Raw genomic sequence first — 25,570 nt, 5'->3', positions numbered from 1 at the left:
TGTCCATAAATAACTGTCTAGACCAATTTCAGTCACGTTTCCGGCCCAATCATAGTACTGAGATTGCGCTAATTAAGGTTATCAATGACCTTCGCTTAAATACAGACTCAGGAAAAATGTCTATTCTACTACTGCTTGATCTCAGTGCTGATTTTGACACCATTGACCACAACATTCTCATAGATAGACTAGAGAACTGGGTTGGACTTTCTGGAACTGTCCTAAAATGGTTCAGTTCATACCTTCATGGAAATACTTTGTGGAAATGGAAAATAATGTTTCTGTGAGACTGTGCAAGTTTATATATGATTCCTCTGGGTGAAATCATGCGTGACTATGGGATATCTTACCACAGCTATGCAGATGACACTCAGATCTACATGGCCCTCTGCCCAAACAACTATGGTCCCATTGACTCACTGTGTAAATGCCTTGAGCAGATAAATAAATGGATGGGACAGAACTTTCTGCAGTTGAATAAAGATAAAACAGAGATTATTTTATTTGGGAATAGTAATGAGAGGCACAGACTAGCTGCCTATCTGGATTCAAAAAGCCTGAAATCTAAAGAACTAGTGCGTAATCTTGGTGTACAAATGGACTCTGATCTCACTTTTAACAGTCATGTCAAAGCCGTCACCAAATCAGCATTTTATCACCTCAAGAACATAAATAAGATCAGAGATTTTCTGTCTAAAGCAGACCTGGAGAAACTCATCCACGCCTTTATTTCTAGTAGGATTGATTACTGTAATGGACTCCTAACTGGACTCCCAAAAAAGACCATCAAACAGCTTCAGCTGATTTGAATTCAGCAGCCAGACTTCTGACTAGGAGTAAAAGAAGGGAGCACATCACCCCCATCCTTAAATCCCTACTCTGGATACCAGTATGTTACATAAATGACTTTAAGGTTCTGTTACTGTCTATAAATGTCTTAATGGTGCAGGACCAGCATATTTATCTGATGTGCTCCAGCAGTATGAGCCGAGCAGAACTCTCAGATCATCAGGAACTGGTCAGTTAGAGCTTCCTAAAGTAAAAACTAAACACGGAGAGGCAGCGTTTAGCTACTACACTGCTCTTAAATGGAACCCAACAATAAACACTTTTAAATCCAGACTGAAAACCTACATGTTTGATCGGCACTTTTATATCATGTTTTATTCATGCTTTATTCTTATTTAATTTTTTATTTCCAATTCCTTGTTGTTCTTTTACATGTTTTTAAATGTTACTTCTATTTGTTTTAATCATGTTTGAATCAGTCATGCTTTATTCACCCAACAACACTCCAACCTGCAATGATTAAAATGTATTACATGGAACATACATGGAATCGGCTCCCAAGAGAAAAAAACTAAAATACTCCTCCATCTCAGCCGTTTAAAAGCAGATATATACCTTCTACAAGAAACTCACCTAACAGAATCAGATCAACATAAACTGAAATCAGTAGAACACAATCATATATTTACAGCCAATTATAACTCTAGACAAAGAGGTGTAGCCATTTTAATACATAACAAAATCACATTCACACACAATACTACAATCACAGACCCAGATGAAAGATTTATCATCATAAATATCACCATTAACAACCACACTTTTACCATTGCTAACATCTACAGACCAAATATTGACAATCCCTCATTTTTTCATGACTTTTTTACACAAATTTCCTCACTATCGAACTATTCAATCATGATTGGAAGCGATTTTAATACAGTTATAGATTCATCTTTAGACCAATCAGCTCATACTCAGAACACACGCAACTGGAATTCCACTGATATAATAAAACAGTACATGCAGGATTTTGGTCTTGGTGATGGGTGGCGACAAAATCATCCAACAACCAAAGAATTCACGTTTTACTCAGCAGTACATAAATCATATTCACACACTGATTATTTTCTAACTATTAATTCAATTTTCTCAAACATTGTACATATATAAATTCACCCTCACAATAAGTGACCATGCACCTCTCTCAATGATATGGAATTCAAACCAACAACATAAACAGACCTTTAGATGGCGCTTTAACACATCACTACTTAATGATCAAGAACTAGACAGCTATATAAAAAGAGAGTGGGTATCGTTCCTAGAAATAAATGATTCTCCAGACACATCACCAACACTTTTATGGGAGACTGGCAAAGCGGTTCTAAGAGGAAAAATAATATCATATGCTACATTTAAACAGAAGAAAGAAACAGAACATGAGGTAAAGTTAGAATAAAAAATTAAAGAATATAAGTAGAATAAGTATATCTGAAGAAAAGCAAAAAGAACTTTGGCAACTAAGATATGATCTAAATTAATTAAAAAACAAGAAAACTAAATTCTTATTACAAAGATTGAGACAGGAAAACACTGAATACTCAAATAAATCTGGAAAATATTTAGCAAATCTCATTAAGCGTAATAAAAGATAAAACAATTATTCCAACCCTAAAAAAGTCAGCAGGGAAAATAGTACAGAGACCTGATGAAATTAACGACACCCTTTAAAGATTTTTTTTTAAAGTATATTCATCAGACAATGAAACCAACTTAGATGAAATCAGTAACTTCCTGGACCATATCAAACTGCCTAAATTAAGTGAAAAACAAAAACATACACTTGAAATATCATTATCTCCAGAAGAATTCTACAAAGCCCTAAAACACATTCCTAACAATAAAGCACCAGGACCTGACGGATTCCCTGCTGAGTTTTATAAACACTATTGGTCATCCCTATCTCAACTGTTTTACAGAATGATATCAGAAATTAAACAAAATGCAAAACTACCAACAAACATGAATACTGCAATCATCTCCCTTCACCTTAAACCAAACAAAGACCCTACCCTACCATCCAGCTACAGACCATTATCATTAATAAATACAGACACAAGAATAATTAGCAAGGCTCCAGCCAACAGAATAGAAACAATAAATAAATTAAACAAATAAAGGAATAAACAAAATGTATATGTATTCAGGTGCATATTATTGTTTATAGTAAAGGAAGGGAAACATGTTAAACATTTCTTAAATATGTAAAACATCTTCAGCTTTACTTTACTTTATTCAGTAAATAATAGTGTAATATTTTTACAAGAACTGTTCTACACAATATATATTTACTAGATCTATTTTAATTAGAAAAGGATTGTATAACTGTTATGGAATAAAGCATAATTATCTCAAATATATACTAATAGGGGTGTGTGTGTTTATATGTCAGTGTTTCTAATGGATTATCATTTCTCTCTCAGGCTGTGGGGGTGTAATCTATCAGATAAAAGCTGTGCAGATCTGGCCTCAGTTCTCAGCTCAAACTCCTCAACTCTGAGAGAACTGAACCTGAGTAATAATAAACTGCAGGATTCAGGAGTGAAGCTGCTCTCTGCTGGACTGAAGAGTTCACACTGTAAACTGGAGACACTGTGGTAAGATCATCAAAATACAACAAACAGAGAATCTCACCTTTACACACACACACACACACAAACCACTACACACACACCCACCACTACACACACACACACACAAACACACCCACACACACCACTGCACACACACACATACACACACACACCACTACACACACACACACCACTGCACACACACACACACACACACACACCACTGCACACACACACACACATCACACGCACACACACACACACCACACTGCACGCACACACACCACTACACACACACACAAAGCACTTCACACACACACACACATGACTGCACTCACACACACACACACACAAACCACTGCACTCAAACACACACCACTGCACTCACACCACTATACACACATACACACACACCACTACACACACACACACACACTAACACACACCCCTGCACACACACAGTATTAGAAATGCAGAAACTGCTCATAGAGAAAAGTCACTCTGAACTTTACATTTTCATCAGACTGACTGTGTGGTGATTTCTCTAAACTAACACACTCATACTGCCTGCTAATGTTCAGAAAGAGAGTGTGTGTGTCTGTGTGAGTGTGTGTGTGTGTGTGTGTGTGTGTGTGTGTGTTGTGGTGTTGTTATCACATCTCCTTTGATGTTTAGGATATTTCGACACCAAGTGATGAAGTGTTTCTATAATTTTGTCCTATTCTTCTTGTCTTAAGGTGTGTAACAGTACAGGCCGTCATTGTGAACATGCACCAGTACCGTCTTTGTGCTGTGGTTAGATAGAAACCTGTTTTATTGTTTTAGTACATTTTTAAATACTCATTCACGCTGTGAAGGTGAGTAAGACACTAATTTACTGAAACAGAAATGCTATTTTATTTTGTATTCTGTTTATAAATGATGTAAAGCAAGAGCGTAGGAGCGGGTTTGATATTGGGGGGGGGGACACATTTGCTAACATGAACCAAAGCCCAGCCTATAGTGTCCTAGAACAACATCTTTTAATCACAAATAAACATTTTTTTGTATTCTGTTTATTATTAGTTACATCCAAGTAAAGGTGACTTTACATCCTAAACACATTACATTACTGTTGTTAGAAAAATTATGTGTGAAAAGTCAGGACATGTGGTCTTACTGTGGTGTTACTGTAAACTTCAAATGAACAGAAGTCAGGTTAGATCAATGTTTCTTAACCCTGTTCCTGCATATTCTACTGCATATTCCCACTGTTCTCCATATTCTAGAGCTTTCTCTGATTTAAAGGTACTTTAATAAAGTAAGTGGTGGTATGATGTGTCTAATACACTGCTGGATCTACATAATGATTGATTTAGGCTTCATTAGGGGCTAAGGGATTTTAACAGGTAAACTCAATAAAGGATTGTTTATTAGCTGATTAGTTGGATCTGGTGGAAAATACACAATTTTAGGGCAGAGATCAGGGTTAAGAAACTGCTTTAAACTACCAACATAAAGTACTGTACTAAATTCTGGCTATCCTCTACATCCAGCTTCTAGATATCTAGTTATTTAAATGAATTGTTGTTCATTATAGCTTACAGTAAGTTCTAAGATCTTAAATTAATAAACACAGTTTGAAAATGAAATAGTGATTAGCTGATCAGGTTCATCAGGGCAAGTTGAACATTACATATATAGTTTATTTTTTCTTAAACCTTAACTCCCTATCTATCTAATTCCAAAGTTAAGCTAACTGACTAACACAGCTGCAGTTTATTAAGCACACAGTGGGTTTGATCTGTGTGTTTTGATTCAGAGACGTGTCTTTTTAACCAGCTATCAGAAACAGTGTCACCACAGTTTACATGGTTAGCTCCTTTACCTTTCTTTTAGAAAAATCTCTGTATATCCAGATCTGTTTTAACATCAGCTGATTCTGAACCCCGCTTCTAAATCTCACAGTGAGGGGGAGGGGCTTCCCTCCCTCCAGCACACTGACTCTCCTCCGCACGCCGCAAAACCAGCAAGCTGATTGGCTGTTTCTACTGAGAGGCGGAACTTAATTCCTTACCCGGCTCCGTGATTGGCGTTAAGAGATTTCCCATTCACACAGCAGTCACTGACTCCTCATTAATAGCACAGCTGAGCTGAGTGAAACGATATCATGTTTGGGGGGGACAGATCCACCTGTTTCTAATATTGGGTGAGACATGTCCCACCCATCCCCCCCGGTTCCTACACCAATGATGTAAAGGGTGGGTTTGTGCTGCTGTGTGTTCACGTGTGTGGAGTAAACAGGAACAGATATTATTTATATTCTGGAGGTTACAGCACTGTGTATTCCTCACACTATGGTATAATAATCCCACCTGGAACAAAAAAAAATCTCAGATATATATTTGCCCTAGTGCTGGACGATATGTCCAAAAATGTATATCTCGATATATTCCTTAATTTCGGTCGATACGATATAATTTCCATATCGATATAAATACTTTGAAGGCCTCAGAAAAACTGCTAGGAATAAATGGAATGCAATGGAAATCTGTACCTGCTACTGTCTGAACATTTAATATAAGTTTTTGAAGCCCCCTCTCACAAAAACAATAGAATACTATATAACACTTAATATAATAAAACATTTCTAAATAAATAAATGCTCACTTTTATTTGCATATAGCAAAATAAAAACATAACATCCCTGTCAAACATAAATCTATAACCTATATACATATTACCAATATAAATAACTTTAAATTATAACAGAGGCATCTTATTCTTTTGTAAACAAATTTAACAGATCAAAATAAAAATGCTTCTACCAGGATAAAGAATGTAAAAAGCCTTCATACACATAAAAGGAACATGATATCCCCATAAAATAATCAAACCTATAGGATTTATCATCTATAAATAACTCAGTTACAACATAAACTACAAAATCGCTTCAGCCAGAATAAGGAAAATATTGTATGTAGCGGAACCGCTCGGTTAGGGTCGGTTTGGCTTCATCGCGGGACATATTAGATGCAGAGTGGAGCGGATCCTAGCCTAGCCTAGCTGAGCCGAGCCTATCTGGCTACGTGCCTGTGTGATTACGTCATCACGCACTGACGTAGCCCGGCTACGGAGGCTGATTGTGTTCAGCTCTGCAGTGAAACGCCTGTCCGTGACAGATTCTGTAAATAATACATATCGATATGACACAAAAATGATATCACCGTTATTGAAACATTTCTTATCGCGATAAATACCGAATATCAAATTATTGTCCAGGACTAAGTTGCCCACTCTCAAAAAGACTGTGTGTGTGTGTTTGTGTGTTATTGTTACTGATTGTAAGAGTAAGTTTTAAATGTGAAGATCTGGCCTCAGCTCCAACTCTATGAAGTTAAATTGGGGTCTTTTTTTCACGAAAAATATATATATAATATCACATTCTGGTATAAGAAAATGTCTTTCTATGTTTTTTGTTTTTTTTTTGCTATAATTCTATTTTTTGTACTTGTGTGTATCTGAATATAAGTCTAATCCCCCCAGGGAGAGCAATAAATTATTTTTTTATTTTATGTTCTGCAGTTACATTATTATATTAATTTATCTACATTATATTGAAGTCTAAAATAAATTTGGAGGTCTTTCTGTGTTGTTCCTTTTTATTCAGAGCTTTTGCACAGCGTTGTTTTAATGGGGCTTTTTCCTGTTAAAATCCGCCATCTACAGGCGGCCGCATGTAACTGCAGCAAGCATGCTGGTGAAAAAGAAGCCAAATTCAGCCTCGTGCTCAATTTAACAACTGAAAACAACAATATTATATAATTTAATAATTATGTGTATGTAAAATTCATTATTAGCATTAACTTATGAACTGTAAATAGCTGTTGTTCAGCCTGGTTAGCTCGGTCAGAACGGCCGGATGAACTGGCCGGCCTCCAGCATTACATATAGCTACAGAGGCTCCAGGTGATAACGTTAATCCTCCATAACCCACCTTTCCATTTTGGCCACGCCCCTCTCCTCTCCCCACATCAAAAAGGGGTCAAAATAAACTCGCAAAAATGGAGGAACGCAAAGGAAGGAAAGTATTACAAAAAGAAAAAAGAATCGCAAAATGCAAAGAAAAAGTGGTGTTGCAAAAGATTTATCAAAAAAATATTACAAGTGAAAAAGGTAATTTATGTTCTCTTCTTTGTTTGCAATATTATATTATTTTTGCAATGTGTGGACATTTATTTTCGTGATTGTTTTATTTTCTTGTCAGCATTAAAGACAATATGACTGCATAAATCTCCTCAGCTCTGAGAGAACTGAACCTGAGTAATAATGAACTGCAGGATTCAGGAGTGAAGCTGTAGTAGTTTCTGTAACACTATAGGAGAAAATTTTCTTCTACACAAAGCAACAGAGTGATTTATTTATTCATCTTTAACTCAGAGATTTTACAGATCCTGTGAGTCGCAGGATTCTCCTGCATATTGATAGTGTCTCCTTGACAGACCCAAATCATGTACAGTATCCCACAAATCAGTATATCGAGCTGCTCATGCACATTTTTGAGCAACAGAGCGAGAGAGTGATGAACATTCAGGTCTCTTCTTGTGCTCAGTAGAACTATCAGTGTTCTCTGTGGGTGGAATTTACACTGCTCTCTTTGGCAGTGTTTAATGTAGTTCTACAGGTCAATAGCAGAGGATTGGAATGCAGGGTATATAAAATCCAATACTAATGCCTGTTTTACCCTGTGTTTGTCTATATGATGTCAATGATTGTAAGACATGTTAATATACGTTTACAGGTCTGATTCTTTCACAGGTTCAGTTAAACTTATTTATACTTGCACCTACAACATAGTTAGGAGCTAGTGGGGGTTGGGTGTATGGGGGGGGGGTCTTTACACTCCTAGTGTGTGAATATAACTGTACACTCATGTGTTGTATTTTTCTCTCCTTCTCTCTACAGGCTGGAATTCTGCAGTATTACAGAAGAAGGCTGTGCTGCTTTAGCTTCAGCTCTGAAATCAAACCCCTCACACCTGAGAGAGCTGGATCTGAGAGACAATAATCCAGGAGAGTCAGGAAAGAAGCTGCTCTCTGATCTACAGAAGGATCCTCACTTTAAACTGGAGAATCTATAGTGAGTTACTGAATTACTGTCTCTGAAACACACACACAAACACACACAATTGATGGTCATCTACAGTGTTTTAGAGTTGGGTTTAAGTTAACTTGTTAAGGTAATATTGTATACAGTGGACTGGTAGAATTCTACCCAAAATGCACCAATTAATGGTGATTTTGATTTGATGAAATAAAAACAGTATCATTGGGTTATAACTGAGTTCATGGTTGGGCAGTGTTGCTAAGCTACCATTGTTTGTAGCTGAGAGTCAGGTGGGTTACATCACAGCATGACCAAGAACTTCCTGTTTTTAAAGGAAGGAGGTGTTTGATTGACCTGCAGAACAAACCAGATCAGAGCGTAATTTTAGTGACGTTTAGGGTGAAATCAGACCTGTGTGAAACAGAGTGTGTTACTGTGGTTCACAGTCACTGGAAATATTGTATCAACTTCAATCAAACCAGTTTAACTTTTAAACACAGGATAAACTTCACAGCCTTTTCTCAGTGCAGTGAGAATATATTACTCTCTAAGACTCATTATTGTGACTGTATGGAGAAGCAGCACATTATTAAACTTTTATCTTAATTAACAAACCATATAAATGTAATATAGTTTTATCGGACACTTTATTAACCATATAGAAAAGAGGGTAATGTATTCAGTATATAATTTATAATTAATCATATAATACATTGTTAATTTAGTAATTTTGATAAAAAATAACCCAAAGTCTCCATCTCTACAGTGTAGAGTGTGAAGTGTTTGGTATGTGAGTGTGTGGTTTTATAGGATTAAGCTGTAGTTTGTTTAATGAAGCTGTTCTGAATCACCTTGTGTGTGGAACTGTGCTCAGTGAGTTTCAGTCAGACAGAGAATGAGAGTTTTAGATTTAGAGGATTTTATACAATTTCTGTTGCTTGTGGATGTTTTCACAATCTAATAAGGTGAGTGCTGACTGTAAGTGTGTGTTCATGTCTGATCATTCTGTTCTGTTTTCTGCTTTCCAGCTTCTGAAAACCTGACCTGCTCTTATTGGACAATCTGGGCTCTTCATCAGCACTTCTGTGGAGTTTAGAAGCTTCCAAAATGTTCATATGAGCTGAAGTGAGTTCCGGCTGTTCAGCAGCTGAAATAGCTGAACTAAACAGTAACAGATCATTATCAGAACAGCTCTAATCTTCTTATCAGAGTGGAAATAGAACCTTGTTGATTTCTATATTGTGGAGTTTAGTAGGAAAGTGGGAGCCTTGTCTGTTAAAAACTGAAATTTTCACAGATGATATTTTGGTTCTAGAAGATTCTTAATTCCTACTGAAAGTCAGTGAGAGGTAGAGCAGCATTTTCAGACTCTTGGGTAAATACCCCGAGCTCTAAATCATTGGCTGTGCTAAAATGTGGTGTGGAATCTGATTTAGAGAGATCTGAATCTACACATACAGTATAGTACACTTTTATATTCTGTATAGCAGACAGAGCAGTGAGGGTTAACCAGTCGACAGTGATCAGTTCAGCACTGTCTTATACTTTTATCATGTTGTTTAAATCAATTAGAAATGTGTGGAAACCTTCATAAACTGTATAAACTGTATCCACACTCATTCTTTTAACTTTTACAGAGCCTTAAAATATGTTTTATTAATTTTTAAGCACTTCTAACCAGAAACAGGAGCTGGAAATTAGCTTCTGCTAGAATTCCTTTATACATTACATAACTTGTATTTTGTGTAACAGTGTTTATCTGCATTTTCCCTGTAATATATGTAAATAAATACATAGAGGATAATCAAATCCAAATCCAGTCTGTCTTCATTTTCTGAGTCAGAGTTTATTCTGTTGTGTTTAATTATGAAACTTATTAAAGGTTTTATTAAGGTGTGAAGACTGGTATCTGTTTCCCTCCACAGTGTTAACTGTCTGTTAACTCACTGTAGAAAACACTTTCAGCTTCTATGGAATTTAAATTCATTATTTTAATTTTAATTCATTTAAATTTTAAAATTCATTAAAACAAGACCATTAGAAGAGACTATAGTGTGGAAAAATGTGTTTTATACAGTTTATATAAAGAGACAAACACTGAATCCAAAAGCCTTTTATTTCTATGGGACAGAAGATCAGTGTTTTAACAGCAGTGATGTTCAAATCTGAGTTTTAAATCCTGAATGAAGCAGAAGAAAGTGAGCTGAGTAAAGCAGAGGCTGGTGGTCCTCACTGCTCAGTGTCCTGCTCTCTCCTCAGTGTCCTGCTGACAGTAGGCTGTGTGTAACTGCAGCTGCTGTAGCGGAGCGCAGTCTGGTATTATCTGATATAGCAGGGGGATATAATAGGAACTGGGCCCAACTCCCATTCTAAATATACAGATCTATAAATTATAATAACCCAATAATTCACTCTTGTCAACCGTGCAACATCCTCCTATTGAACACATCCTCATCGACTGTCCTGCCTATAACCGTATAAGACAATCCTCCTCTTTTAAAAAGAACATTAAAGACCTTTTAGGGGAAAAAAAAACCCACCAGGGAAGATCTTAAAGATCTTAAATATATTTCCCTTATAGTGCTAGAAACTTAAGTAAAGTATTAATATAAAAGTATTAATATAGTTATTTTTGTTTATTTATTTAGTTATATGTATTTTTAGGATTATTTTATCAATTCCTAAGTACATCTGTTTGTTATTTGAATTTCAGAATATGTATAATGATATTGATTACAAAACATTTCTACGTTTTTGGGTGTAATAGTGAATAACTACTGCATATTTGCAGTGTTGAATGGTTTTTTTGTGATTTAATTGAGTGCGCTGTTTCGGGGGAGGAGTCGACAAAAACGTTCTTTTATCTTGTTTGTTAATTTTCACTTTGTGAAGCTCTTTGGGAAACACTTCAGTACTGGCTAGTTCTTTTCTTACATTATGCGTTAGCTGCACAACCATCCTGTGTTTCCTTCAGGAAATGCACTTTTCTAGTTTAATAATGGCGTCATCCCACACCCAGATCACACCTTCCACAACAGACCAGCATATACCAAACTTCATAAAGCCTAAACCCAGACTTTTAAAAGTGAAGAATTAATCAGAGTTTCTCAGATTAATGACTAATGAAAACTTTAAAATCTTAAAACATGTTTGACAGGAAAATGTGCAGCTTCCAAATCAAATTTAGCTCCAAACATTTGACTCTAGACTTCAACAAAAACCCTCAATAGAAAACCAGTTAAAACTACTAAAACTACAGTAGATTTAAACTTTAAATTTTCCTCCAGCAGAGAAAGTCCTCTGACTCTGATATTAACAGATTTAATTTCCTTTTCTCACATCTGTAGAACAAAGCTGCATCCAGACTTATGTGATGATGATGATTTTGTGCACTTGGGGTAAAACACAGCGGTTGGAGATTGTAATGTTCATAAACACAAAGAAGAGAATCCATCAATGATTGTTCAGCATGAGAATGAGAACCACAGTGAAAGTGCTGCACCGAGAGACTCCAGTCAAGAACAGATCTTTTACTGCTGAAATAAAGTCAGTAATTAGAGGCAGGTTGGGGGAAATTTACTGAATCATTTCTGCTTTTACTAACAACACTTCAGAAACACAGAGAGATCTCCTTACAGTTTCTATTTTACAACTGCTGAGAAGCATTTACCAGTACTTTAGATTTTACTTTATCTAAACTGTAAATACAGCACCACACCTCCCTCATACAATTAACCAAACAGGGGTGGGTTTCCCAAAAACGATCAATCTTAGCGAATAACGAACTAACTAACGAATGACGTGAGTAAAGAACGAGCCAGTTCTGCGAGTGTTTCCCAAAGAGCTTCGCAACGTGAAAATTAACGAACGAGGTTAAAGAACGTCTTTGTTGACTCCTCCCCCAAAACAGCGCACTCAATCGATCCACATATATCGATTCAACACTGCCAATATGCAGTATTTATTCACTATTACACCCTAAAAACGTAGAAATGTTGTAATCATCAATATTATACATATTCTGAAATTTAAATTACAAAAAGATGTACTTTGGCATTAATAAAATACTCCTAAAGATACATATGACTAAATAAATGCTCGAAAATCTAATCTATTTAAAAAAATTTTACTTTTTTAAAACGATTATTGTTTATATATATATATATATATATATATATATATATATATATATATATATATATATATATATAAATAGATATTATACTAATATTATTAATAGAAATTTGGCGAGTAATATTAAATTATTATTATAATTATTAATAATAATATAAAAAATATAATATATAAAAAATATAAAAATAATATAATAATACATATATGTATGTTATATATATTAAACCAACATGAGTATGCTAATCCAATCACCATCTCAGTTGGGTTTAGGTCAGGGGATTGTTAAGCCCACCTTTTTGTTTACTAGATAATTCCATATGCATCAATTAATAGTTTTCATGGTTTTAATATTAATCCACAATGTAAAAAAAAAATAAAATAAAAACATTGAATGAGACGTGTCCAACTTTTGACTGGTATTTATATATTTGTGAGCTGACACACCCCAGAGTTTGCCGAGATGAACGGCCACAATGTTGGTTAGAATCACCTGATTAAGGAATAATATTAAATATTACCTGCACATTCACCGATACCCTTTACAATACGTGTAGGTGTGATTAAAGACACCGCAGACGTCCCCTGCACCGGACCTACAGTACCAGGAATTTTCCCAATAGCATGGAAATATATAGTGTTGTGCTGTAATTCCCGGGCTGGTGGGAATTGTGTATAGTTGCGTGTATTCCACAGTAACAGCCTGATTACAGAATCCACAGACTTGCTGACTTTGCAGCTTTGCTTAGACCGTGAGCATCATACAGGAATCTGGATTTTAATAATGTATTCGTGGGTTTGCCCAGTTAGACTACAAGCCACAGACAAAGTTGGCATTATAATATAATATAATATAATATAATATAATATAATATAATATAATATAATATAATATAATATAATATAACTCATTCACTCACTTACTCATCGTCAACCGCTTTATCCTTTAAGGGTCGCGGGGGGGCTGGAGTCTACCAGCCGGCATCGGGCGGAAGGCAGTAGGCTATACACCCTGGACAGGCCGCCAATCCATCGCAGGACAGACAGACACAGACAGACACACAGACACATCCACTCACACACTCACACCTAAGGGGCAGTTTTTAATTTTTATCCGACATCCAATTAGGTCTTTGGACTGTGGGAGGAAACCGGAGCACCCGCAGACACGGGGAATAATATAACATAATACAATATAATATAATTGATTATAATTAATAGTAATATAATATAATTGCTTCAACCACGGAAATTAACATTTTTCTCCCTCAAAATTGGCGGTCCCTGGTGTTTAAGGTGCTGAACTGCAAGTCAAGATCCCCTAAAGAAGCTCTCTAAAAATAACGATTGGGTCAGGGCACTCGTTAATCTGCGAGCGAGTTTACGTAGTACTTTAGTTACGCACCGGTTTGGGAAACACTCTTTAATTAACGATCAATCTTAAGTACGAGTTAACGAAGTTAACGCATTACGAAGCTTTCGGGAAACCCACCCCAGTTCATTTTCTGCACAAAAGCACATTTTGTCATCACAAAAACACAAACACCTGATTAACATCAACTAATTCTTTCAAAACACAAGAACGCATGTTCTCTGTTCCAGAGCTACGTATAGTCAATCACAGTGCAACCACTGTTAAAATAATAAAAGCTACTGACATTACAGAAACAGCATCATGATTGTTTTTATTAGTAACTTTTTTATAAAGAAATTACTTGAGTATCAAATGTGAGTAACATATTGTCTAAAAGTTGTTAAGTGATATTTATTTTATAGAACTATAGAGTAGAATAAAAAGTGCACTATAGGACTCTGTGGCGTGGTCTAAACTTTCCCTTCCATTACTTTAACTTTTATACTTTTTACTGTATTTTTGAAACCAGAACTTTTACACTTTTACTTGAGTAAAAGTTGATACTTGAGTTGATGCTTCAACTTCTACAGAAGTATTTATATTTTAAACTCTAGTATCTATACTTCTACCTACAGAGTAATGAATGTAAATACTTTTGGCACCTTTGTTCCTCTTCCTTATCCTGACCCAACTCTTCCTCTCTCCCTTGTCCTGGTTTAACTCCACCTTTTCCTGGAGTAACTATTACTTTCCCTCCATCCAGAGATATTTTCTTTCTTCTCTCTCTCTCTCTCTATGAGCTCCAATAGCTACACTGGCCACACTCAGTCCAAAACAAAAATACCCTTTTTTATGTGTTCATGTCACTGACAGCATTATGTCTAATGATAAAATCCAGTTCCAGCTCTGATTGGCTTATCATAGAATTTTATTTATTATTAATAATGTGTATATTAGTTATAATAGATTTACACATGCTATTATTGTACAAACAGCAGTTATATACTGTATTTAAGGTTTGTAACATGAGATATTTAATTTTAGCATGCTATTTTAGTATTTTAGTTTAGCAATTTAGTTTGTTAATAAAATGTAAGCATGTATAAAACATGCTAATTGAATACATATTGTGTGATCGCTACATGAACTGTATGAACAGTTTAGTCCACAACAGACAGATGTTGAGTTAAGCGTATTTAGAGTTTTGAAAATGTGAATACAGATCAGATAAAAGCATGTTAGTGATTGTAAAAAACTGTAAATAGACCAGAGCTCATGTGGAGCAGATGATGAATGATGAGATAAGAGGAAGCTCTCTGCCTCCCTCTGGTGGTGGAAACCAGTCTAGCAGCAGGTCTGGATTCAGGCTGAGTGGTGGCTCTCTGCCTCCCTCCTGTGGGGGGATGCCAGCTCTCCCTCACAGCTACTGTCTGTAATGATCATGTTTGCAGTGTAAAGAGAGACTTTTAGCATTAATGCTGCCTGTTTATTTCATATATTAATAAAGTGCAGTGTTTAGTTTATTTTACTGTTGTTTCTATGTGTTGATTTTCTAGTGCAGTCTATTGGCTGATCAGCTGCTGGAAGCTCATCATTAATCTATTAAATTAATCTAGCTCTTAGTTACTCTTACAAAAGAATTACTATGGTTTTACTATGATTTTATATAGTAACTGTAGTTATTGCATATATAACCATAACATTACTCTGAACTACTGTGCTTCCTTATGATCACTATGTTTAATTAATGATGCTGCCATAGTTTTACTATTGTAGTTTATAGTTATAGACATAGTTATGTGGTATCTGTGATTCTACCATTAAAAATACTGAGACACATAATGCTAATTATTACACTGTCTGTTCAGCTGTTCTATAGTACAGTATTTATTATACAGTTATTACACAGTTATCAATGATCGTCTCTTTAACTACTAGGACGATTTATGGTGAATATATTATTAACATATTGAAATGTGACACTGCTGTGATTTTAATATGGTATCATACGGTAGAGCTGTTATTCTCCTAATTAAATAATTATAATAATTACAGTGGTTTGCAAAAGTATTTACAGCCCTTAAACCTTTTCTCATGTTATTAACTTACAACCACAAAATTGTAATGTATTTTATTGAGATTTTAAGTGATAGACCAACACAAAATAGCACATAATTGTTAAGTGGAAAGAAAATTATACATGTTTTTTTTTTTTTTTTCAAAATCTGAAAAGTGTGATGTGCAAAAGTATTCAGCCCCCTTTACTCTGAAACCCCTAAATAAAATCCAGTGCAATCACTTACCTTCAGAAGTCACTTAATGAGTTAATAGAGTTAATCCAGCTGTGTGTAATTTAGTCTCAGTATAAATACAGCTGTTCTGTGAAGGCCTCAGTGGTTTGTTAGAGAACACTAGTGAACAAACAGCATCATGAAGACCAAAGAACTCACCAGACAGGTCAGAGGTTGTATCTCTCTCCTGTAAAGTTGCTGTTTTGGAGATACATGTTTTTCATTGGACAGCAATGATTATTATGTAGTTTAAATATTACAAAAGGTCAAACTATGTTAGACGACCTCAGTATTGCCTGAGAGGCTTCAGACTCCAGAAAGTAAATGAGTGATGGTTAGGATATATAAGTTCAAGGCAGAAAACATTTTTGATAGGGCCTAAAGGAGGGGACAGAGGAGGAAATGTATCAGAGAGAACACATCCTGCTGTTTGTGCTTCCATATATACATTTTAGATAGTCAGACCGTGTCCAGCTTTCACTGAGAATATCAAAAAACATGTCACTCCTCCATTCCTGAACTTAATACTGAATTGAGGAACTAATCCAGTTTAAACCGGTTTGAAGGGAAAGTGAAATCTTCAGTAGCTTCTGTTTAAATGAGAGAAGAACACACAGGAACAGAGGTAAAAACTGAAGCTTTAATACTAGAATTTACTCTCTGACTAAAAGTGTTTTAGACTCAGAGAGAAGAACATTACCTTACTTTAAACAGGAAGGCAGTTTGTGGATTTGAATGTGTTTACAGGATTGGGTGTAATCTGAAGGAGGAAGATGAGCTCCAAAATGAGTGTCTCTGGGGAACAGGACACACAGGAAGCTGAGAGGTGAGAGAATAATGTGATTGGGTATAAAGTGAAAGGTTTGCTGGAAAGGTTGTAGATGGTGTCTGATACTGGTTGTGTTTTAGACTGGATCAGGATAAGAGATCAGACTCACCTGAACCCAGCTGTGTCTCCATGAAGAGTGAAGAGTCAATGGGCAGATTAATAGAATTCAGAGAGGACAACAGTTCTGCTGATCTCAGGTAAGGATGACATGACTTTTTTGTGTTCTCTGAATTCTACAACTATAACTTCTATACTATAACACACTTTAGAGATGGTAACAATTCTATTAATATCAGGTAACAATGATGAGAAGTTTTAATATTGGTTAGATATTTAATTTTCAGATGGATAAACTTTATTAGTTTTTGCAAATACTCACTTATTTTGAATTTGATGCTGCAACACGTACAAAATAAGTTGGGACAGGGGCAACAAAAGACTGGGAAAGGTGAGGAATGCTGGAAAAACACCTGTTCAGAACATTCCACAGGTGATCAGGTTAATAGGAAACAGGTGAGGGTCATGATTGGGTATGAAGGGAGCATTCCTGAAAAGTTCAGTCGTTCATAAGCAAGGATGGAGAGAGGATCATCACTTTGTGAAGAACTGCGTGAGCAAATAGTCCAACAGTTTAAGAACAGCGTTTAGGAATTTAGGGGTTTCTTCATCTACAGCCCATAATATCATCAAAAACTTATTGGAGCAGCATAGGTACAACATGCATAAAACATGGAGTGTACTAAATACCATCATCAGGAAGGACCTGCAAGAGTAGACACTCCAGAATATCTTGTAAAAGATAAAAAAACGATACAATTATAACTAAAGAAATGATTCATTAGTTTAATGACTACTATGTAAAAATGAACTTAGTAAAAGAGATTGTGAAACCAACAAATAAGGATGGTGTAGACAAAGATATTGTTGATATAAACCCTTTCCCTATGTTTAACAGGAGAACTGATAAAAAAATGAAAATACTGGAAATTGTAAAAAAACAAAAATAAATATAGCCGCAAGCGGCAATCAGTGGGTTCAAGCACCAACTGGCACAATGGTGCCTACTAGAGCATAGGATAGTGATGTGTAAGAAGGTCTATTATAATTGGAGACACTCTGTCACATTTATAGATTATCAAAAGTCTTTCACCTGTTATTAATGATGGGCAGAGGACATTGAACATGATCAGTGCTTAAATTCACATGCAAATATAATAAAATTTGTAGAATATTCATCACTTGAGTTACAATTAGTCAAAAGGTGTCTACATGTTATAGTTTTTGATTAGGAGACCTGAACCAGAATGTTCACAAAGTGGTGTTCAGATTGAGCTTTTGACCTTTTCAAAATAAGCTGACTTTTTGACCAAACAAGTTTATATTAACACCAAGGAGTGAATGTTCTGACATGACATGTAATTACAAAGTTGTTCTAAATATAGGTCTGAATTAAATGGTGCTTCACCACAGTGATATTGTACAGCAGTGTTTAACATTGTGAGAGGTTACAGCAAATATTGCACAGTTACAGCAATTTAGGTTGGAAATTTCAAGGACGCGCTGATTACTTGATGCCTGGACACTATTGTAAGTGACAGTTTCACTATTGTTTTTGATGTCTATTTACCTGCAGACTCTACAGTGTGCAACAAGACCAAAATGGAGGTGATAGGCCAAATATCCAGAGACTAGTTTAAATATAGCTATTTTAAAACAAGTAGCAATTATGAATAAACAAAGCATTTTTTAAACATAACTGTATTTACAAATATGTCAGAGGCACTGCACTTAATATGGCAAAACCAATTAGATGTCAAAATATTACATTATGATTGAGATATACTAGTTTTTTTGGAACAGCGCCCCCAGTGGCCGAATTGTTTCACCACTTTGCAGGTCACTACAATGTCTCCATCTGAACATAACAGCCAAGTTTCATCCTGATTGGGCAACGTACAGCCTGTGAAAAAGCCTGCTGAATGCTGATTGGCTGATGTCGTTCAGCCATTTTGATTGATGAAGTTGCCCTTTAAACATCCTTTAGCGTTTGTATGATAGATTCTGTGTGCAAATTTTCAGCTTGCTAGGTTGCACGGTTGCTGAGAAACAATGTTCCAAATTTAACTGTTGGAGTGAATGGGGCATATATCCGGAAGGACTAATTAGCATATAGCGGCCATATTGTTTACAAATTAAAAAAAAAAATTGATGAATATTGAAGCCCATGCTCTATCGAGTATTTTGATACCAAACATGTCAGTATTGGTCAAAATTCCTAGGACTAGTTCGCAAAAGTATGTTTTGCATATTATGCAAATTAGCAAAAAATCTAAATAGACGGAAGTACATGGTCCAAATTGAAGGAATCCAGCAAAAAAAGAATTTTGAATGTAGGTCTTATGGTTCTGGAGTTATTGAGAAAAAAAGTGAAAAATGAACTTTCCTTGTTTATAGCGCCACCCTTTGACCAATCGGTGCCATTTTTGGTGTCCACTGAGATGCATTTATCCTACATCTACCTACCAAGTTTCATATCTCTACGAGTTACGGTTTAGGCTGCACAACTGCTTTTTCAGAGGAAAAAGAATAATAATAATAATAAGAAGAAAAATCTTAGCAAAAACAATAGGGTTCTACGCACCTTCAGTGCTTGAACCCTAATAATAAAACATCCACAGACTGGAATGGAATAGAAATTACTACAGTTAAGTCTATAATAGAATGTATGGTGAAACCTTTTACATATATCTGTAATCAGTCTTAAAACGCAAAGGCTCATTTCCTAATAAAATGAAAATAGCTAAAATTATTCCAATTTATAAAAGTGGAGACTTTCACCAGCTCTCAAATTACAGATCAATCTCTCTGCTCTCCCAGTTCTCAAACATTTTAGAAAAATATTTGTAGACAGGATAAATAATTTCATAGACAAACACAATTTACTGAATGACCAACAGTTTGGTTTTAGAGTAAATAGGTCCACCTCAATGGCGGTGATGCATCTTGTAGAAGATATATCAGCTGCAGTGAATTACAAGGAGTATGCTGTTGGGGTGTTTATAGATTTAAAAAAGCATTTGACACTAGGGGTGTGACGAGACACTAATATCACGAGACGAGACGAGACACGATATTGGGTTCACGAGAACGAGACGAGACGATATTTAAAAATAAAAATGTAAAGAAAATGTCAAAAATGAAAAATGGCTTGAAAACTAGAGTTTTATTTGACAAAATCATACAACACAATTAACAGACTGGTTTCTCTCACACATTCTATTTCTCACACAGGAAATAGAAATAAAAATAAGATTAAAAAATAAAAATAAAACTTTTCTAGGTCTTATATAGAGCAAACAATAAGTGCAAACTACAACCATTCATATTAAGACTTTGCTTGAAGTGCAAACAGAGACAGAACATGATTTTAAATACAGTACAGAGCTAAGGTATTAGTACAGCTGTCTATGAAACAGTCACGTGTAGGATTTACTTACAGTATTTACATATGGTTTGTGTCTTGTTGGTCACTCTGTTACCGTTTATTGTTTCCACTGGAGCCAAAATGCAGCCAGACATACAACTTAAAAGTAGCAGAAGCATCCTCTATGCCAGGAGTATTTAATTAGAATTCAGTATGGTCGGGCGCCGAGTGGTCCAGCGGTCTAAAGCGCTGCCACTATGAGCAGGAGGTCGCCGGTTCGAACCCCAGCTCATGCAGCTTTGCCATCAAGCTGCCGGCGTCAGAGGGAGCAAAATTGGCCCTGCTCCCTCTGGGTGGGTAGATGGCGCTCTCTCCCCACATCACTCCTATGGTGATGTCTGCAGCACAGGGCGTCTGTGAGCTGATGTACCAGAGCCGAGCCGCTGTGCTTTCCTCCAAGCGCGCTGGCTGCTCGGTAATGCTGCATCAGCAGCAGCTCGAAAAGAAGCGGTGGCTGACTTCACATGTATCGGAGGAAGGATGTGCTAGTCTTCACCCTCCTGGTGTGTTGAGGTATCACTAATTGCTAGTGGGTGGGTTGGGTAATTGGCCGTGTAAATTGGGGAGAAAATGGGAAAAAATTAGAAATAAAATTATAAAAAAAAAAAAGAATTCAGTATGGTCCAGTTCTCGTTTTTCCGCCCGTTTTCGGGCTCCCTTTCTCCTTATAAAGGCGTTTTTTCACGACCGCGACCCTGACAACACGGGTTCGATCCCGCGTGAGGAGCGGTGTGTTTATTTATTTATTTTTTCCTTACCGCGTCTGCACAGATCTGATTGACTGAAGAGAGCGTTTGGTGATCTTACCCCACACGTGATTGGTCTGTGATTTACTGCGCCTCAAAGCGGGTACACAATTAAATCCCCGAATTTTCCTCTTCTGCTGAGAGCTGCTCTCACTCCTCAGCCACCCGCTGTATCGCTACTGGGTTGCCAGATCCCTCTTAAAAAGTCCACACTAAACTATTTCTTTTCTTCCCGCGAGACAGGATTAGGCTTGACGAGAAATATTGTCACGTTTAATCTCGTGAGATCTCGTGCCACGAGATTTCTTCACACCTCTATTTGACACTATAGATCATGAATTATTAATGGCCAAATTAGAACGATATGGCTTTAGAGGAGCAGCATACTCATGGCTTGAGAGTTACCTTGATAACAGGTATCAATATGTACAAATAAATCATTTTAAATCTAATTTATTGAAGGTCACTTGTGGAGTTCCACAAGGTTCAGTATTAGGACCAATATTGTTCACACTGTATATAAATGACATCTGTAAAGTATCAAAATTGCTAAAATTTGCATTATTTGCTGATGATACTAATCTATACTGCTCTGAGAAATGTTTGGAACAGCTACTGAATACGATGGAAAGGGAACTGACAGTCTTAAAGAAATGGTTTTATATAAACAAGCTATCCCTGAATTTAAGTAAAACAAAATTCATAATATTTGGTAAAAGACAAATAAAAAAAAATACAGTTAAAATTAAGATTGATGATGTTAATCATAAATGTTAATCTTAAATTATGCTGGCAACAATTCAATTCTAGTGATACTATATACAACTAAAGATATATTGAATCAAAATTGACTTTATATACTGTATTGTTCCTTCATTGTTCCATACATGAGCTATTGTGTGGAGCAGTGGGGAAACACATATAAAACCAACACTAAACCTTTAAATCTTCATATTACAAAAGAAAGCTATAAGAATTATAAGTTAAAAAAACGTACTATGAGAACCAACCAACAAATTATTTATTAATCTACATATTTTAAAATTCAGTGATATAGTCAACCTTTAAACTGCACTGTTAATGTACAAAGCACAAAACCATTTACTTCCTATCTGTATCCAGAAGCTGTTTGAAATTAAAGAGAGTAAATATGAACTTAGAGGAGTAGGTGTGTGTTTAAAAAAAACTAAAGTAAGAACTGATTTAAAGAAATAGATGTATATCTGTTAAAGGGGTTCGGTTATGGAATAAATTATGAGAATTATGAGAATTATGTATTATTAATTATCATTATTATTATTAATATTATTATCATTATTTTTTATTTTCTTTTTTCTCTTTTCTTTACTTCTTTTTCATGTGTGAAAGCATGTGTGCACTTAATATTTCTCACTACTGTTATTATTGTCACTTTGTATAGAAGTGTTTATCTTTCATGAACCGAAATACACTAAACTAAACTAAAAAATATTCTGAGAATTTTGGAGAAATCTCTGCAAGTAAGCTGCAGAAAACCAACATTAAACACCCGTGACCTTCAACCCCTCAGGCACTGCATTAAAAACTGACATGATTCTGGAAGGGATATTAATCACCACATGAGCTCAGAAACACTTCAGAAAACCATTAGTTGAACTTCCTGAACTAAAACTTCCACACATAGGGTCCTCAGTTCCCGAGCGCTTATTGAGTTTTTAAAGGGAAGGTGATTTAACACAGTGGTAAAAACCATCCCAACTTCTTTAGAATGTGTTGTAGACGATCAGATTCAACATGAGTGAATATCTGCTAAAAACAGTAAGGTTTATCTTGTTTGAACATTAAATATTTTGTTTTTGTAATGAATTCAATTAAATATAAATTGAAAAGGAAAAACTTTTTTAAATTCGTGTTTTAATCAACGTCTCAACTTCGTTTTTCTAAATCATCTTTGAGATGTTCCTGAAAGTCTCTCAGAATGTGAGAAACATGATTTAGAAATTAAAGCTTGAGAGGTTGTTCAAGTTCAAATTTCCAATTATAAACTCATTTACCATCAAAATCACATGAATGTAGAATCACACCAACATGCTGGAAAGGTTGTAGATGGTGTCTGATACTGGTTGTGTTTTAGACTGGATCAGGATAAGAGATCAGACTCACCTGAACCCAGCTGTGTCTCCATGAAGAGTGAAGAGTCAATGGATAAATATATAAACTTCAGAAAGGACAACAGTTCTGCTGATCTCAGGTAAGGATGACGTGACTCTGGAGAATAAGATGAAAAGACACTTCTATGTTTTCTCTGAATTCTACAACTATAACTTCTATACTAAAACACACTTTAGAGAAAACAATTCTACTAATACAAATTCTAACAAATAGAATCAGTCTGTGTGTGGAGGTGTTTGGTTTTGTTCACCTGTGGTAATGGAAGTGATTGGAACCTGAGTTTAATGATTTGATTGGGTGAATGAATACTTTGGGCAGTGTAGTGTATAATCATCACTCTGACTGAGCTCTAGAGATCCTGTGTGCAGATGGGAGAAACTTTCAGCAGATAAACCATCACTGCAGCTCTCCAGCTATCTGATCTTTATGGAGGAAACAAAAACCTCACCTCTGTAAAAAAAACACATCTGGATTTTACAAAAAAACACCAGACTGTGAGAAACATGATTCTCTGATCTGATAAAATCTAGAATTAACTTTTTGGTGAGTGTGAAGGTTGGTGGAGTGTTGCAGTGGTGGTTGATCTTCTGGAACTTTCTTTCTGTAGATATATTCACAATCACCATTTAGTAACATATGTTAATGTTATGTTTTCTGACAGAGTCCAGAAGGAGACTCCAGAAATCAGCAGGAGAAATATGAACTTCATATTAAAGGTGTGTAGGTGTGATTAATGCCAGAGCACATGTGAACACTGTAAAATGTGATTTAAACTTTAAAATATGAAGTTATGTGCTATAGATGTTTAATAATCATTACTTACTCTTTCTAAGTTGAATTGCAGAGGTTTATTAAACATACGAGTACGAGTACAACAGTAAATGTGTTTATAGATTTAGTTAGATTGAGATTGTAATTGTGATTTACATAATGAATAAGTCACACACTAATTTATGATGACCATTTATTAATGATCAGTTCAGAAATCCAGATTATTACAAAGATTTTACTTCAATATAAATGCAGTCAAAGCTCTAGAGCCACAGATATCACATTATGTTTTCATATTAAACTGTTAAATATGATGTTCTGTTACATTCTGAGAAAGCTCTAACTGCTAGAAGGGCTAGAAATAATATAAAAGAAATCTTGAATTTTGCCCTTGATCTGAATCCAACACAACACATCTCATATCCAAAACATTATATTGACATAAACCACAAATTATTTTATAAAACTATTATCTGTTCATGTTTTACTACCATTTCTTACCATGTGTTTAATCAGGAGCTGGAGCACAAAGTCATCTCTCTGGTAAAGAATCAGCTGGAGAGGTTTCTGAAGATGCTGAAGAATCTGGATTACCCAGCATGCTCTGGGAGAGAGGAGGAGGATGAGGAGGATCAGAGTGGTGTCAGAGAGGGAGCGCTGAAGATCACACTGCACGTCCTGAAGAACATGAACCAGACAGACCTCGCTAACAAACTGCAGACCAGTGAGTGATTAGATCATTTACATAATATTTATATGTGCATGAATTACACTAGTTTCATTTTTTTTGTGTAAACAGCCTTTAGTGACAGCACATTTTTATTATATATTTAATACTTCACCATATTTAATGATATTGCTTTTTCTATTTCTATTAGAACTGGCTCCGTCCTGTCATCGAAAGCTGAAATCTACTCTAAAGGAGAAATTTCAGAAAATTAATGAAGGAATCTCAAATGCTGGAACCTCAACCCTTCTGAATGAGATCTACACAGATCTGTACATCACAGAGGGAGGAAGTGGAGAGGTCAATAATGAACATGAGGTCAGACAGATTGAAGCAGCATCCAGGAGACCAGCAACACAGGAGACACCCATCAAATGTAACGACCTCTTTAAAGACCAGTCCATCAGAACTGTGCTGACTAAAGGAGTTGCTGGAATTGGAAAAACAGTCTCTGTGCAGAAGTTCATTCTGGACTGGACTGAAGGAAAAGCCAATCAGGATGTTCCCTTCATATTTCCACTTCCTTTTAGAGAGCTGAATCTGATGAAAAGTAAAACACTCAGTCTGGTGGATCTT

At 35.7% G+C, this 25,570-nt stretch overlaps 1 protein-coding gene and 1 long non-coding RNA gene across 3 annotated transcripts in view; both read left to right on the top strand.

Moving 5' to 3' along the window:
* LOC111188312 (NACHT, LRR and PYD domains-containing protein 12-like) overlaps positions 1-25,570 on the top strand; it is a 1,256,108-nt gene that overhangs the window by 142,238 nt on the left and 1,088,300 nt on the right. For both annotated transcript variants that reach the window (XM_049472985.1, XM_049472986.1), the window contains exon 3: positions 24,784-24,991. In XM_049472985.1, coding sequence (XP_049328942.1) covers positions 24,784-24,991 — 208 coding nt within the window. The remainder of the gene's footprint in view (positions 1-24,783; positions 24,992-25,570) is intronic.
* Positions 8,370-10,319, top strand: LOC125789927 (uncharacterized). The gene is made up of 2 exons (XR_007429946.1): positions 8,370-8,543; positions 9,539-10,319. It is a non-coding gene; the product is annotated as an uncharacterized LOC125789927 (long non-coding RNA).

This window comes from Astyanax mexicanus, unplaced genomic scaffold, assembly GCF_023375975.1.
Source record: "Astyanax mexicanus isolate ESR-SI-001 unplaced genomic scaffold, AstMex3_surface scaffold_32, whole genome shotgun sequence".
NCBI classification, from domain to species: Eukaryota; Metazoa; Chordata; class Actinopteri; order Characiformes; family Acestrorhamphidae; genus Astyanax; species Astyanax mexicanus.
Note: the sequence above shows the minus strand (reverse complement) of the source record. Positions and strands in the feature narration are given on the sequence as shown.